This window comes from Dermochelys coriacea, chromosome 5, assembly GCF_009764565.3.
Source record: "Dermochelys coriacea isolate rDerCor1 chromosome 5, rDerCor1.pri.v4, whole genome shotgun sequence".
In the NCBI taxonomy this organism is placed as follows: Eukaryota; Metazoa; Chordata; order Testudines; family Dermochelyidae; genus Dermochelys; species Dermochelys coriacea.
In genome coordinates this window covers 54304256-54321868 of record NC_050072.1, presented here as the reverse complement: position 1 = coordinate 54321868, position 17613 = coordinate 54304256, and the positions used below count along the sequence as shown (strand labels likewise).

The following is a 17613-nucleotide window of genomic DNA, read 5'->3' as shown; positions in this document are numbered from 1 at the left end:
TAGTTTATAGTTCTGAATAGCTAGTAATTGAAGCTTCTTAAACAGAAGAGACTTGTGAAGGATAAGAAAATTAGCAACTAGAGTTCAAGAATAGGAAGATAATAAAAAGAAAGGTAGATTTCTATTTAATCTTGGTGCCTTTTGGCCCTTCTCCTAATGCTCCATCTCATCCCCAACTTCCTCCCCACCCTACTCTACTCTGTTCTATAGTTGAGCAGAAAACTTCAGCTCCGGATCTTGTTTGGATCAGGTATTTTGTTTCACCTTATAGAGACTGGGCTGATGAACTTTGTCTGCTGAATTCAGATCCGAGTTAGGTTTTGAAACCCTACCAAAATCTGGGATGCTGTGATCCAAGCTTTTGCTTTAGTTCTATCTCTGCTCTTCACTGAATTTTATCAGAGCCATCTGGGGAGGTCTCTTCTGAGATGTTGTCTGCCATGTCTCTCCTGTGTCCAACTCTGATTTTTTTGATTGAAGTGCAGTGGGAAAATCTACAGGGTTGAGGGGGATGAGTGAGTGTCAATAAATATTGCTGTTCAGACAATTCTGAAATTTCCCTAGGTTCCTCTGTCTCTACTTAGATACTCCTTTTTAAACAGAAGTTATCTGTGTTATATCCCTCTTCAAAGGCTAAGACCTGATCTCAGAGTTTGGGCCAGTCAATGATTGGTCCTCATGTGTTGTGAGGAAACATCCCACAACCTTGTGTTCCCTACACTTGGGCCAGCCACCATCTCTGCCCGCACTCCTCTGAATGCCGTCTGGCTGTGCTGTTAGCCGCCCAAAAGGGGACAGGGAGAAGGTGGCACCCCAAATCCTCCATGGTGGCTAGCAGAACTGTCTGGCTGTGCAGAAGAACATGCGCTGCATCCCCTTCCAAGGTTTGGCAGCAGAAAGGGGGAGATGCCTCTCTGTGCTGCCTCCATTGAGGGAATGTGGCTAAAACCCACACTATTAACAGGATCAGTTGACCATTCTTTTAAATGGTCCCTTAAACTAAACCCTCTAAAAATAATCCATTGATTTTCCTTGCTTGCTTTGACATTTTCCTTCTAAAGATCTCCCCCTTAACCACTGCTGCTGCCCTCCTCTGACCTAACTGCAGTTTGTCTGCATGTGATTGGTAATAAGGTACGCAGAATAGAATGCTGTCAGAATGTGCAAGGGTGAGGCTCTGGTGTCAGTAAAAGGCTGCAGCTGAGAGCAGGAGACAGAACTGGTGAGGTTCCAGCAAGAAAGAGTGTGAGGCTATCAGGCAGGGAAGCCTGCCATGTCAGGAGATAGTCAGACAATGTTCTCAGACCAAACAGCTGATTTGCTGACAGATAATTTCCTTAGAAATAAAATCACCAGTTGCAGTTACATTATTCTGGCATCTCACACAGTTAACCTTAAATTTGTCCTTTTGAGGCCAGTAAATGATGTTCCCCTCTGTTGTGTTTTTATATAGTTAAACAGCTAATAGCCTTCTTTCTTCCTTTCTGATGTAGGTGTTGTATTCCCTTACTTTCCACGGCTGGGTCGGTATAACCTAAACTTCCACGAGGCTCAGCAAGCTTGTTTGGACCAAGATTCTGTTATCGCCTCCTTTGACCAATTGTATGATGCGTGGAGGTCAGGGCTGGATTGGTGTAATGCAGGCTGGCTCAATGATGGATCAGTTCAGTACCCTATCACCAAACCCAGAGGGCCCTGCGGAGGAAAGAACACAGTGCCTGGAGTCAGGAATTATGGGTTCTGGGATAAAGATAAAAGCAGATATGATGTTTTCTGTTTTACATCAAACTTCAATGGTAAGAGTTTTGAATCATTTCTGTGCTTCAGAAAATAAACTAACTCCAAAGGTACTGAAAAGCAGCAAGAAATATTTGATTTGTCAAAGTGCATGTTAGTTTTGGAAAGTGTTATCACTGAATTTATGAGGAAATGAGTCTGAAGTGGAAAAAAAAACAAATTTTGCCACGTTTTCACGTCATTCATTTTTAAAAGCAATAGTTCAGAATGAATATTGGCAGCACATTCATGCGTCTCTGTTTTCATTCCTAGAAATTTGTGCAGGTATGTTCCATATTGATACACTGCCTAGTTTATTTAAGTTAAAGCAATGGAGAAATCAGTGTTTCCTTTCATTGAGTTGCCCCCTTAAGTAAATAGTGAGGATATACTACAAATTAAAAACCTATCAAAAGGTAAAAAAACTACAAGGAACAAGTGTGATTAGGAATTCACTGTTCCTATGTAACTTTAATGCCACTTTATACTCTCTAATAAAGTATCAAACAATTCTATTTTGTATCGTAAACCTCGCCTAACAAGGGCATACCATATTTGACAGGGTAACAAGCATTGTGGATAGGGGGAAGTGGTAGATGTGGTATATCTTGTCTTTAGTAAGGTTTTTGATATTGTCTCACATGATCTTCTCATAGACTAGGGAAATACAACCTAGATGGCACTACTATAAGGTGGGTGCAGAACTGGTTGGAAAACTGTTCCCAGAGAGTAGTTACCAGTGGTTTACAGTCAAGCTGGAAAGGCATAATGAGTGGGGTCCCACAGGGATCAGTTCTGGGTCTGGTTCTGGTCAATATCTTCATCAATGATTTAGATAATGGCATAGAGAGTACACTTATAAAGTTTGTGGATGGTACCAAGTTAGGAGGGGTTGCAAGTGCTTTGGAAGATAGGATTAAAATTCAAAATGATCTGGACAAACTGGAGAAATGATCTGGAGTAAATAGGATAAAATTCAATAAGGATAAATGAAAAATACTCCACTTAAGAAGTAACAATCAGTTGCACACATACAAAATGGAAAATGCTGCCTAGGAAGGAGAACTGCAGAAAGGCATCTGGCGGTCATAGTGGAGCAAAAGCTAAATATGAGTCAATGATATAACACTGTTGCAAAAAAGCAAACATTCTGGTATGCATTGGCAGGAGTGTTGTAAGCAAGACACAAGAAATAATTCTTCTGCTCTACTCCACACTGATTAAGCCTCAACTGGAGTATTGTGTTCAGTTCTGAGTGCCACATTTCAGGAAGGATATGGACAAATTAGAGAAAGTCCAGAGAAGAGCAACAAAAATGATTAAAGGTCTAGAAACCATGACTATGAAGGAAGACTGAAAAAAATTGGGTTTGTTTAGTTAGGAGAAGAGAAGACTGGGGGGGGGTGGGACACAACATGATAACAATTTTCAAGTACAAAAAAGGTTATTACAAGGAGGAGGAAGAAAAATTGTTCTTCTTAACCTTTGAAGATAGGACAAGAAGCGATGGGTTTAAATTGTAGCAACTGCAGTTTAGGATGGACATTAGGAAAAAACTTCCTAACGGTCAGGGTGGTTAAGCACTGGAATAAATTGCCTAGGGTGGTTTTTCTGTGGAATTTCTGTCACTGAAGATTTTTACGAGCAGTTAGACAAGCGCCTGTCAGGAATGGTCTAGATAATACTTAGTCCTGGCTTGAGTACAGGGGACAGGACTAGAAGACCTCTCCAGGTTCCTTCCAGTTCTATGATTCTAATACCAATCTTGTTAATTCCTGGCTTTTGTGACTAATAATTTAGGCTCTTTTGTCACACCTTTCTATACTGCCATTGCTCCGTTCCTATATAGTTTTGTAGGCTACCTGCTCTGATCTTGGGTTGCTCTAAACTTCAGTTTCATGACTGCAAGCCTTGGATTTGGAGCAATCTAATCTTCGCTAGACATTAGTATGGGTGCAGCTGAACAGGAAGCAGTAGTCACTGCTTGCTGTAGCTGAAAGGTTAGTCTGAGAACCTTGTAGCATTGCTTAAAAAGATGGCTACAACCAATAGTAAGAACCAGGGCCATCACAGACCACAAGCAAAGACAGTTTCCCTCCTCAGCATCTCCACTGACAGCCTTCTGTGACCATGTTAGGGCCTCTTGCTTGTGAATAATTTTTATCCATCTTGGAAAGCAGATGTTTGTCTTTTAGCCCACCAGCATAGGATGAGTGCACTTCTTTACTTATTCACCATGAAATGTGTTCATCCTAGAATACACAAGATTAAATACATCTCTTGATTTAAGCACAGGAACTTCAATTTCTTAACCCCAAAAAGGTCTAATTTTTAAATGCATCATCTGCCAAAGTTAGTAAGTCTTTGACAAAACTCAGTTCTCTCCTGAAGAGGATGTTAAATATGGACATTAAATTAAATCATGAAATGGAAATACCCTAGTACTGCTTTAACTGCAAATTTGAATGTAACAACTTAAACTCTGGAGCTTCTAGGTCACCTCCATAGTGGATTGGGTGAATCATATAACTCTAAAACTATATATACACTTCATAAAGAACTAAAGATTGCAGCTTTGTAGAATATATTCCTATGAGCTACTTAAGGGAAGATGTTGCAGCAAAACTCTCATTCTCTTTAATAACACAATACACTACAAAATTAGTTTCAGGACTTTATGAAATTACCTGTTATGATCTCTGATTAATGCCATTTATTGGATCTGTTCAATCCATCTACAGCCATTTCACTCTCAAAACATATTTTATTAGATTATATAAATACAGGCTTGTGATTTGTAGTTATATAGGCAAAGTAAAACACACACCTTATGCAAGTCCTAATAATGTCTGACCATGGTTTATGCTAACACTGCATTTGGCTGCTGACAATCCCTTGGTGTTGAACTGTAGTATTCTTAGGGCTAGCCTGAGAACACTCGGTGGGGTGGCAGGGGAGAGGGGAAACTGCATCAGGAATCTTGTCTGGCAAGTGACTGAGATTCAGCCCTAGAAAGGACGTTGAATGCAGTCTACTGGTTGGATCATCGTTGTCCCCAGTATGAATTGGGAACTCATGGGTTGCACAATGAGAACACTGAGCCATAAACTCCCATCATCCAGGTTAGCCCTCTGCTGGGCTCTGGTCTGACTCCATTCATCTCACGTCAAGTTGGTTGATATACTACTATATTCAATCAATCGCATCATAACTGATGATTCAACCAACACTAATACCATGGCTCCCCATGTTAAGCAATATCACTCCTCCACACATCCATTGTGAGGATGCCACAGTAAGAAGAGTTGAGAAGCTCAGGGAAAATCCAAGCCTTCCACTATACACAGGCCCCTTCGACCACCTGAGACCTCACTTGTTATCGAGGCACCCACTATGGGCCCACTTGCCCTGCTCAGACTGCTCTGCGACATTGATGTGCCATGAAGAATGGGCTGCAGCTGATGTCAGAACCTGTCTCTTATAATTGACCTGACCATACGCATACCCAGCTTTGATTTGCCACAGCACTAGTGAGCCCTTCCAAACAGATTATGAATGGGCAAGGGTTAATGTGCAGGCAGCCATCATACCTTGGACCAATAAAAGACTCCCACATGTGGTGGTAGCCAAAGACAGACAGCGTCTCACATCACTGTGCTCTCTGACCAGGTTTGATGGCGGTTTGAGGGTCTCGGCAGTTCGCTCATGTGGCTGCTGCAAATTGGCTTGGCAAGTACTGTTAAAAGAAGAACTATGATTTACAAAAGGTCATATTGGAACATTTTATATCTAAACAATAAACTCAACATTAAGAGAATTTTAAAGCTGTATGGTTAGCCCTCAACGGTCAAGAAATACCAAAGTTAAAGATGTGCACAAAAAGCTTACCGCTGCTCCTTTCTACATATACATTACAACAGTCTTTAATTAAGTGCGCAGATACTACAGGTTGTATATATGTATGTAGCTAGGTAACATGATCGCATACAATATATAATTTTTCTGCCTCCCTAAATACACATCTAGCAGCTTACAGTGTGTTTTTCATTCTTGTATGTTTACAATTAATTTCTTTCTAACAAGAAAGACTATTGGAAATGAATATGCACAGGGGAGCACCATTAAAATTGTACTTGAAATCTTGGCATTTCCTGATGTCTGTGTGTCCCTGCAACTTTAGTTGGACCCAGACCCTATACTTTTTACTACCTAGTTAAGTTAGTCACACATATGTGTACATTGCACCTTTTCTTAGATTTAGCAGTCTTGCAAGAAACGTGGAAAATGCAGTGTACATTCTGTAATAAGTGGTTATTAGAGGCAAAATCAAAACTAATTTATATCAGAGAGCGTTATACCTCTTTCAGCTTTCAACCTCCAACTGTTCCAGCTGTAAATAAAAGTTCACAAAGTGAAATATGTTTTCTTTACAGTCCTTGTACTCAAAAACAGCTGAACTGTTTTTACTCAGACATCCCAGTGAAAAAGTTACTTTTGGGCAGATACATCTTCGGGGCTGAAATTTTTCATTCAGGGTGTGTTTCAGAAAGTTGTGAGCTACTGAAAATAAGGATTAGGCTGGAAACTATTCTGCAACTTTAGCTAGAGTGGTCATTGCCGATCAGGGTTTCTCAAACTTCATTGCACTGCAACCCTGTTCTGACGACAAAAGTTACTACATGACACCAGGAGGTGGGACCAAAGTCTGAGTCTGCCCGGGCCCAAGCACTCTTGCAAAGCCAAAGCCCAAGGGCTTCAGCCCCAGGCTGGGGTCCTGTAACCCTGAGCCCCCTACCAAGGCCTGAAGCACTCAGCTTCATATCTGTGAGGTGGGGCTCGGACTTTGGCTTCAGCCCCGGGCTCCAGCAAGTCTAACACCATCCCTGGCGACCCCATTAAAATAGGGTTGCAACCCACTTTGGGGTCCTGAGCCACAGTTTGAGAACCTCTGGGACTAGTAAAAGTCCTTTCTAGTCTCGGTACTATATTAGTTTGAGTGGGTTGAAGGGGATGCTGGACCCATGTGTTTGTTCCAGGATGGGTCTAAGAGGTGGAGGGTTGGGTGAAACTCAGCCCAGCAATCTTCCCTTACTCCTATTACTGTTTTTCTGGAAGTTCCCTGTGCAGTGTCTGCTGCTTCATGTCCAGTCCTTTAGAACATGCCGTGATTTCACAGTCTGCATGTGAAAGGCAAAGAATGCTGATTTTTTTATACTTTAGTTAAACTTGAACAGAATTTTATAAGACAAAGAATATATAGACTAGCAAGTTTCTCCCTGCCAAATTTCAAAGGTCTGCTGCAAACAATGGTGCTTTTAATTCTTCTTTAAAAAAAAAAAAAATCACCAGTATTCTTTATACTGGAAAGCAACCTGAGTAGAGGGTTACTACCAGCTTCCTCTATAAAATATAGATGAGGTATGAGTGGAGTTTGCTTTACACATTCTGCTCATTAATATGCATTTTTTTTACATGCTTTGCACACTGAACAGCACCATATAATTGACTTTTTTCATCTGGTCTAACAGAGTAAAATCACAAATCTCTTGTGTTAACAAGTTACAAAATACACTGAATAAATTAAATGGGATTTATTGTAAAAGTGCAGCAGCAAAGTGCAGTTATATCAATGCTGGAGGACACAGACATCAGACGTTAAGCCACCATCTTCCATTTAATGAAAGAAATGCACAGAAAAACCTTTTCTGGCTTATGTATTTTTAGTGCTCATTTTACCATTCAAGAAAAATAGGACATCAAGTAATGAGTCATTGTTCCTCTGAATGAGAGACCGAAGGAAATGAGAAAATACAACAATATTAAAAATAAAATTGATTCAAAAATTCATATTTTTTCATAAAATGGATTCAAAAAGTCAGTGAATGAATTAGCCTATGGAATGGAAGTTTGCTAAGCACCAACCTCGCTGCTGAAAGCTGGTGCAAAAAGGACCTTTGAAGAAATGTCCCTTTTCTAAAGTGGCAGAATAAAGTCAAGTTACTCTAGTTCTCCAACATAGGGAAAAATAGATGCCAAACCTAATAAGTAACTTTCCAATTTAATGAGTGAGGAAACATTTCACTTCTGAGGCTTTTAACAATTATGAAGAACGCTGGCTTTGATCAACAATTCACTGTGGATATTAAGATGTGCTGAACTTGAATCTGTTGAGCAGATGACAGGCTCTACACATTGCACAAATGCCAGCAGCCTTCGGGATACATCCAAGAATATGTAACACACCCATCTTTTACTGACACGTTGCCATTTGACACTGGAGAACAGTTTACTTTTTCCAAAACACACAATGATGTGATTAGTTGGGTTGAGTCACAGTAAAGGCAGTATTGCCAACTCGTGATTTTATCTTGACTAGCAGTTTTACAGTGGCTTTTATAACCTGTCATATGTGCCATCTATGAATGCTTCAAGGTGAAGGACACAGCCCTGCCCTGCTGTTCATGTATGGTCCTATAGTAGTGAGAGGGTCCTCAGTAATAGTGTGAGTAGTGGGAGCAGAGCTGCATTGGAAGGGGAATTCAGGGAAAAGCCCAGCAGCAACACTTCCTGCTCCTTTGGGATGTCTCCTCTGGTTCTGGACCCTGGTGGGGGAAGTGGAAGACACTGATTGATCAGGTGACACACATAGGCAGAAGAGTAGAGGGGAGTTAAAAAGTTAAGAGAACAAACATATTTTGATGATTTTTTAAAATCGTGATTTTGGGGCTGTAACATGATTTTTGGTCTCTTATGCTTGGCAGTACTGTGAGAGTTTTTCTGTTTTGTTTTTTTGTATTTTTTTTTAAATTTCCCTAGCTCACTTATTACATGTCTGTGGTGTAGTGGCAAAAACTAACAAACTGGCTTTAGCCTTCAGTAATTCAGTTACTCCAGGCAAGAACCCTAAGAGGACGAGGTTTACATCCAGGTTTGCCAACCCTGCAGAACTATCCTGGAATCTCCAGGAATTAAATATTAATCTTTAATTAAAAGATTATGTCATGTGACGAAACCTCCAAGAACATGCCCAGTCACAACTGGCAACCTTTTTTCCATTGTTCTGCATACTCCATTATGTCTTCCATTCCCTCCTCCCCACCAACTTTACTTATAGCAGAATCCTACTCATTCTAAACTGAAAGCAGCTGGAGCAAACAAAAGGTATCTGGTTGCCACTGGAAAAGTATAACAAAGAAACATGAAAGACGTTACAGTCAGAGGACTGTAGGGATGTGTAACCGGAATTGTCAGTATGATGTGAAGGAATTCTACAGACAAGTGGTTTCACAGCTATCACAAGGCAAAGTTTACCCCATTGCTCAAGATCAATTCAAAACCCTCTACACCAATGAATGTCCCTACGCACACAACCAAACACCTCTCTGAATCTGGAGTTTAAGTGGTACAGAGGGTTTTCTGTAGTATCTCTTTGTTCGTGTGCATTTCATGCCTACTGCACAGCAAACAAAAAAATGGGACAAAGGAAGAGGAAAATAAGGAATTAACAGACAAGTTCTTGGCTTTCACAAGTGCAAGGTGAAAGTTTCTATTACCACATCCTGATGGGTTACATATTAGAAAGATTTCAGAGTGGTAGCCATGTTAGTCTGTATCAGCAAAACAATGAGGAGTCCTTGTGGCACCTTAGAGACTAACAAAATTATTTGGGCATAAGCTTTCGTAGGCTAAAACCCACATCATCAGATGCATTGATTTTAATATTAGAAAGAGAAAAATGTATTTCTAGCCAATAAATGGTGAGGCATCACTTCACACTTAAATCCTTTTAATATTTGGGGATGAGATAACACCAAATTGGAGTATCTGTTCACATATTATCTGTACAGATTGTAAAGTTTAACTATGTTTTATTTACCTCCTGGAAATCCTCTTCTCAAGGGGGCCAGCAGATATGCACACAGTTGATTGGTTATTTTTTAATTTAACAAAATATTCTGGATACAGATGAACATTTTATGCACAACGTTTACTGTTAGCGATGGCCTATTTAAGGAATAAAAGTGCTGATATTACTGAGATCATGGGTCAAATGCACAACCTTATTGAAAATCCATGGGAAATTGCCTTTCCATTGACACATGGCTTGACCAGCTGCTAATAAATTCGGTGGGATTTGCAGCCCATCAGGCAAATCTGAAAGCTCATTCATTCTAAAGCAAACTACCTTCGACTCTTAACATAGTATGAAGAGTTTGTATCCAGTCATAGAAACCTTCTACGTTAGCAAATGTTATAAAATGCTTTCAACTGCATTGAAATAGAAGCAAGCATGTGCTTTGCTAAATAGATATATTACCTGATGTCACCATTACTCTTCTTTTGAAATGCCATTTGGAAAGTTCTTAGCGATACCTCTCAGTGAATTACAACAGATCTGTGAAAACAAATATGAAACAAAGGAAAAGTTCTGTAAGTGACTCACCAGGGCCACAAAAGTTTGTGCTTTGTTAGGATTTGTGCTCAAATATAAACAAGTCCTAATATAAAAAGGTGGAAGCCTAAAAATGGAGCTATTCCCTATTTCCGTATATATTCCATCCAATCTGGCACTCCTTAATTAGGCAAAAAGCCCTTTTGGGTAGTTGGCGCCAAAGGGACAGATCCTTTCCCCTGAGAAAATCATTTGAAAGGAGGTAGAGATGGTTTTCTCACAAGGAGGAAAAAATAACAACAATAATTTGTACTCTTTAATAAGGAAACATAGTATTTCCTTCTGGAATTAAAACAAGAGGGCCCCATGCAAAAATAACCTAATTTCTTATATAAATTGTCCACTGGAAGTGCATCAGTTTGAAAGCCTACCATGCTTATTTGGGAATTGTTAGCCAATCAGCTGACTGCAGTTCCACCTAGCAGTTGCTTTATTGTCAGTCCAATAATGATGAATAACCCTGAAGATATTGAATAAAAGGAATACCATTAATTTACAGGATACCTTTCCTTGATGGATGAAATTAATGTTTATATTGTTGCTGCTTACAGCTCAACAAAAGAGCCCCCAACCTCACCCCGCTTAGTTTTACTAGTGATATATATTTGTATTACCTTAGTCAGAGACAGTTTTCCTCGTAGCACTATCAATGTTATAGCATTCTATGATGAGAACATACCCAGTGATGACTAAAAAGAAACCATAAATGTTTTTGACTGTTGTAAGGAAGACTTATGACCGGCAGGTTTTTGGTCTACTACGAGCTCAAACTTTGCTTCTCAGAAGTTGTGCACTATTTCAGCCTTCTTACGGCAAGAGTTGAAATTATGCGTGTACTTAATCAGGGACATTGTGTCTGCCATATCAAGGAATGGTTCTTTCTGTAATGAATTAATAAAACTGCATCTGTTAGGCCTAGTTACTTTACCTAAATACTACCACAGATCAGATATAAACATACCACTCTGTGACAAGAAAATGGATCATCATGATGGGTTTAATTTAATTTGCAATGTAGATTGCAAAACCAACATAATGTAAGCATTGAACTAATTTTTCATCCCTGTGAATAAACTAGAGATGTATGAATCTTGTATAGTCTGAGATTTGCAAACCTCTAACTATTTTCTGGGACTTCAGTGGAATTTTATGTGGGTATACACATGGGTTTGCTTGTATGAATCCAGTTGCAGGACTGGGGGCCTACTTCGAATTCCTGAACTTCCCCTCACACATACACACCTTTTCCTCCACATTTTCTCCCTTCAAGAGAAAAGGGAAAGCTGTGCTTTGCAGTAGGGATAGAAATGTATATAGCACAGCACAAAACTTCCTCTTTCGTCTCACTCTAATGCTAAGTTGGCATATATGGATAACCTATAGATTGGGGGGAAAGGGGGAAAAGGGTTCAACAGAAAATTTTTGTCTTCCTCCTCCTGCTCTGTTCCTTCAGACTCCCCCTAACCAGAATGTGAACTTAATGTAGTTGAGTCTAAGTCCCCGTTTTGAAAGTATGAAGTGAATTTGAATCAAGTTCCCAGCACTAGTATAAACAGATTGTTGATATTCTTCATTTTGTATGATTTTATAGTAAAGACTATTTATAGAATTTCTTAATCATTTCATGTGACTGACAACTTACCTTCTCTCTTTCTATTAGGCCGTTTTTACTACCTAATACACCCAACCAAGTTGACCTATGATGAAGCTGTGCAGGCCTGCCTCAAGGATGGATCCCAGATTGCTAAAGTAGGCCAGATATTTGCTGCCTGGAAACTTCTAGGATATGATCGCTGTGATGCCGGCTGGCTGGCTGATGGCAGTGTCCGCTACCCAATCTCCAGGCCAAGAAGACGCTGCAGTCCTGATGAAGCAGCAGTGCGCTTTGTAGGCTTCCCAGATAAAAAACACAAGCTATATGGTGTTTACTGTTTCAGGGCGTACAACTGAAAGTACCTAGAGCACAATTTTAAATTCATTAAGAACATGTGAAAGATTTTTTTTCAATACGAACTCATGCAAGTTACCAAAACTGTGATAAACTTTTTTACTTACTGTAAAGAGTCATTTTCATAAGTCCAACCCTTTAATTTGGTTTTGTTTTGTTAATTCAATAGATATTTTAAATTAATATAAATTGAATGAAAGCTCTAGGTAAGGAAGCTTTAGAGCCAAACTCTTTAAGCCACACCATCCCAGCGAAATATATTTTTCATGAATGGGGCATGCAATAGCTTGACAATTGCTAGGACTAAATTAAGGAATGTAAGGCTACTCAAAGCAGAAGCTTTTACAAGCACAAATTTTACACATTTGTACCAGTTTGAGATGCACTACAAAAATAAAATTAGATCTGCAGTTTTGAAATACGTAATTTTTTCTTAACAGGGGTTCAGTGAGGTTTTGCAAAATAAAAAAAACAAAAAATATTTTCACAGGGGGACAATATATACAGTTTGATGAAAACAGCAATTCAAACAGTCCACAAAATAGGACTTGTTTTACCATTTAAAATCTTGCCTTTCAGAAAAATAAGCTCATACATGAGCCCATGCATAGCAAAAAGCACAACTAGATCTCCTGAACATTTCAATTATGTTTTTATTGTGTATAAAACATTGATGAGTGAACCCTGCTTTCTTCTTAATTCAAACTGAAGATGCCTGAGAAGTGTTGTATTACCTTTGAGTAGCTTTACTGAGTTATTTTTAAACTCTAAAGGCCATTTGCTAAGCAGCATTTAGCATCTACTCAGGGCAGTTGTGTAGATGAACTGCTGGACAGACAAATTGTAAAATTTAGCAGCTTGACTTTATGTTAGCTTTTGAAATGTATTGTCTTTATAAAAAAACACAAACACATATTTCTCGCTTATTTACACATCATGAAAGATAAACTTTTGGAAAAACTCATTAAAAAATCAGTAGAGTCTCTACAATGAGAAAGAAAAATCTAGTCCCAACAAGCAAAGATAAAACAAACAAACAAACAAAAACCCCCACCTTATTTCCTGTTTGTATGCATACTTAAGCCCAATTTATATATTACTGTTTCTAAACCCATCAAAAAAAGATAGCAAATGTGGTCAATTCCACCTGTTTCTATGATGGATCTTTATTAAGATTAATGGAAACCTCTAGAAATTCTTAGCAATTTCACCACAATCTGCAGAGGTCTGCATGGGAGACATTTACCTTTGTCTTCCAGTATCACAGAAAGAAAGCACCATGCACAGTTCATGGAGTTTCCTGAGGGGCTTGGGCACCACATTCTCATTAAATTAATATCAAATTCAGGGGAACTGGGTGTCCGAGGCCAAGATTTTCAAGAGTGACTAGTGATTTTTGGATGCTTCAATTCTGGGTGCCCAACTTCACACACCTTAAAGCAGCCTAGTTTTCAAAGGGTGAGTGTTCAGCACTTTCTGAAAATCAGACCTTAAAGGTATTTCAAGTTGGGCACCCAAAAATTGGTCTACCCAAAATACTAGTCACTGTTGAAAGTCTTGACCTTTGCAAATCCGTTAGACAACTTTGAAATTCCCATCCGTATTAGTATCTCTTTTAAAAACAAAGCAAATGTAGAAGTCTGTTTTCCTACACCATGTTTGCTGACTATGAAGATTTCAGAGGACCAATATTTGTATTAAATGAAGTTTTACAGTTTCCATAGCTAAATGAAATATAGTGGTATTATCCCAGTACGACACAGCTGGTATGCTTTCATGAATGTTATTGTGTAGATTTTTTTTCCACAGATCTGAGTAAATAAATCTCTGATTCCTGAAATGATTGTGGTTCCATTTTAAATGCATGACAGGATTGTAGTAGAAAAGTATTGAATTGATGAGCATGTTGCCATTCCCAACAAGTGCAGAATTCCTTCCTGGTGAGAGCTTTGTGAAATATGGATATTGGCTCATACTTTCCAGGTGAAACAAAGTCATTAAAAAGAAAAAAAATACAACCCTATAATAATATTTACTTCCACAAGAGCCAGGGTTTCTGGAAACTCAAGCACAATGTAATCATAAGTGATTATAACATATGAACAATTAAGAGGCCAAATCATACCTCCCTATAGCCACACACACTCTCCTCTTTTCCCTTCAGAAGGAGGGCTCAGTTACTTTCAAAGCATCCCTCCCCTCCATACACCTCCTGTCCCCCCCACCCACTATCTCTCACACACATACACACACACTCTGCAAAGACTTTTCTGAAGGGTCTGAGGTACATCCAGGGGAAGGAGCTGGAGAATGGTTGGGCCGGGGAAGGTGTGGGCAGGACAGGGAAAGAAGTAAGGCCAAAGGGATGCAGATCATCCTCCTTCCAACCCATGGAAAGTAGACAAGAGAAAACATTGTCTTATCTTTTCTGCACAGCCCGCTCAATAGTCCTGGCTTTTGCTGCCCCCAGAGGAAGTCACTCATAACGTGGTTCCAGTTCCCAAGCAAATTGTTAGTCCACTTGGGATGATGTAAAGCCACAGACCCTTCATAAAAGTGACCCTGTCCTCCAGCACGATCCTTCACATTTGAGGGATGTTCATGACTCTTTCATAGGGAGTCAACTCACCAACAGTTTTCTGCTGAAGTTGTCTCAGCAATCTCTTTTTCCAGAGTCCTTTCCCACAGGTTTCTTCTTATTTTCGAGGAAGAGAGAATCTGGCGAAGGATTCTACTTGCAGAAATGTGAACATCCAAGTCTAGATCTTTAGGTCAGGCCAAGATGCATTTGGATCCACAGCCAAATGGGTCAAGTCAGCTTTCGAACACCTTTGCAGCTCCCTGATTCTGAAGCTAGCCAGCCTCCACCATAAGTTAGATTCAGGGCTATTCTAGTTTGTTCCCCACTACCCAAGAAGCCTTTCTGACAGCCAGCATGCAGCAGCACATACATTCACGGCCATGCTCTGTACATAAGGGGCTATGATGCAGCTGGTGGCTAAGCTGGTTCTATGCCAACCAGATATTCCCCCTACAACAAGGAAATACCCAGATGTACACATCCTCAAGTTTTGCAGCACAAAGGAGTCATAGCACAGAGAAATTTGGGACCCTGGAATGACAATGAGCTGTAATATGATCACTGTTGGCCAAATTCTACTGTTCATTTACACCTATGAAACCCCACTGAATATATTCATTGTCAGGAATTAAACTCAGACCCAAAGCATTGTGAAGGTCTGTGTGTGAAATTTATTACATTATTTAAGGAAAGGCCTGATGGCTTTCTCAGAAGTATTCTAATTGAAGAAGGCTAGTCTTAGCTCACCAGAGATATAATATCTATTTATCATTATAACAGAAACATTAATGGGATAGTTTGCTGGGAGCACAAATGTATGAAGCAAAAATTATTAACTACACTGTAAGCAGTTTTAAAGAGAAAACCATCCAATTACGTGTGAAATGGACATAAATGGTCAAAAATGATATTTATTTTTTACAGCTGCAGATGTAGCTCCATTTCACTTTTATAATGTCAAAGTTAGAAAACAGCCTTAACTTTTGAATATGTTTGCTACATGCTTGGATCATATCTGAAGAGGATGCTTAAGACCTGTTAAAAATCTGTGCTATTTTCTGTTCTTGAGGATATAAAACCTTCAACATAAGAATGAATTCATGTGCTGTGTCATCTTGTTTTTCATATTGTATCTGAATTTTAATGCCCATGAATGACAATTAAATCACATTCTTTTCAATATGATGTTTTCTTTTTATTGACTGGCCCTTCTTTTCTTTCCCAGAGAAGACAATGAGAAGACTATGAAAGTGCTTACTCTGCCAGAGTGAATAGAAAATTGTCACAGGCATAGACATTGCCAAAAAAAGAACCAGTCTACTATGTGGATATAAGTTATAACCAAAAGAAGAAACAATGTGCCTTTAGTGAGCACAAAGAATTATTACACACACAAAATGCAGCCAGGTAAAGATTTCCAAGGTCAGGAACCAATCTGCATTCATTCAAAATACTGGGCCAGACTCACAGCTGTAGCTCCACTGTCTTCTATGGAGCATAGCTGAAATAGCCCAACTGAGGCTTCAGCCCACACAGTTTTACAAGCAAAGACACTCTGCTTTCTCAGAATTGTACTGGCGGTATTTGGATGACTAACCTAATTCATGTTTGAAAACAAAAAACGCAGTTACCAAAAAAGAGGAGCGCAAACACCTAACATAACTAATGTGTATTTTAAAATCAACAATACATTATTTTTTAACCATTTATTCAAACCAGTGTCTTGATGAAACCGAGACTTTATAGACTTTAGACTTTTAGACTTTATAGGCTGGGCAGTAGAGCCACACCATCCATACTAGTCTACTTACATTGACGCTGACAGGTTCCATTGAATGACATCCCAACAGGCAACAAATGAGAAATTATGCGGATGTGTGAAAGCCTCTAGCGGTGAATCATGTATTTTTCTTTCCACCACCACCACCTCCAAAAAACCCCAGAGACAAAAGCTTCTGGAATTTCCTGACAGATTCAAGGAGCCCTGCTTCTAGGGCAGTGGCTAGAATTGGAAACTCGATTACCTTACGTCAGTAAGCTTGAATCTCTGGCAATAAAACTGATAAGGCTGCCATTTAATTTATCCACTCTATACTTTGAACACACGGACTACCAATAATAAAGAGATTTATTGGCTATAACTAAAATTAAATTGTCCTGGAGAAAGTTTTATGCTCCTGGATCAGACTCCTGATTCTTGCGCATTTGTTAGCATTTTTCCCCAGCAATACTTACTGAAGTCAAGCAAGCCCATTGCAGAGCAATTCAATTCAGATGGATTTTATTGTGTGGGGAGATGCCAGATCTCAAATGTATTAGGGCCCTAACTCAACCACAAACAGAGAAACAAATAAATAATCCCCCTTTTAACAGAACTCTATGAAACAGTCATCCATTCGAAAGGTAATGTTGAACTGACAAAACATAACTGGTATTAAAACCTTTTTCTTTTTTTGGTGTGCCACATATTGTGATGTTTCTCCTAACATCAGGATAATCTGACAGGTTCCTTTCAAATCCCCATAGTTCTGTTTCTAATCTTTCACACCAAATTCACCCTTCCTTACTTTGCACCTTAGGATAGCCCTTGGTCTTTAATTTTTGGGAAAAGAAACACCACATAGTAATATTGGACACAATATTTGTCTTATAATGTATCTGTCCCCAGACTGCAACACCTGAGCATTGAAGGCAGAGAATCATCAGTGTAGGCCCCTCTTGAGTCTGGTATTTGTTTCCTCCTTCCTTTGGTCTGAGAGAGTCTGAGTCTGTAAATCTTCAAGGTAAGGTGAAAGGCTCATCTATTTCCTCAAGCTTTGGCCTGGAAGTGGGTATTTGTATAGCTTAATTGTTCAT

General features: G+C 39.3%; 1 protein-coding gene across 4 annotated transcripts in view; it reads left to right on the top strand.

Annotated features, from left to right (window-relative positions):
* The window catches only part of HAPLN1 (hyaluronan and proteoglycan link protein 1), a 92080-nt gene extending 79316 nt beyond the window's left edge, over positions 1-12764 (top strand). For all 4 annotated transcript variants that reach the window (XM_038401150.2, XM_043515057.1, XM_043515056.1 and 1 more), the window contains 2 exons: positions 1494-1796; positions 11889-12764. In XM_038401150.2, the coding sequence (XP_038257078.1) occupies positions 1494-1796; positions 11889-12178 (593 nt within the window). In that variant the 3' untranslated portion in view covers positions 12179-12764. The remainder of the gene's footprint in view (positions 1-1493; positions 1797-11888) is intronic.
* Positions 12765-17613: the final 4849 nt, after the last annotated feature.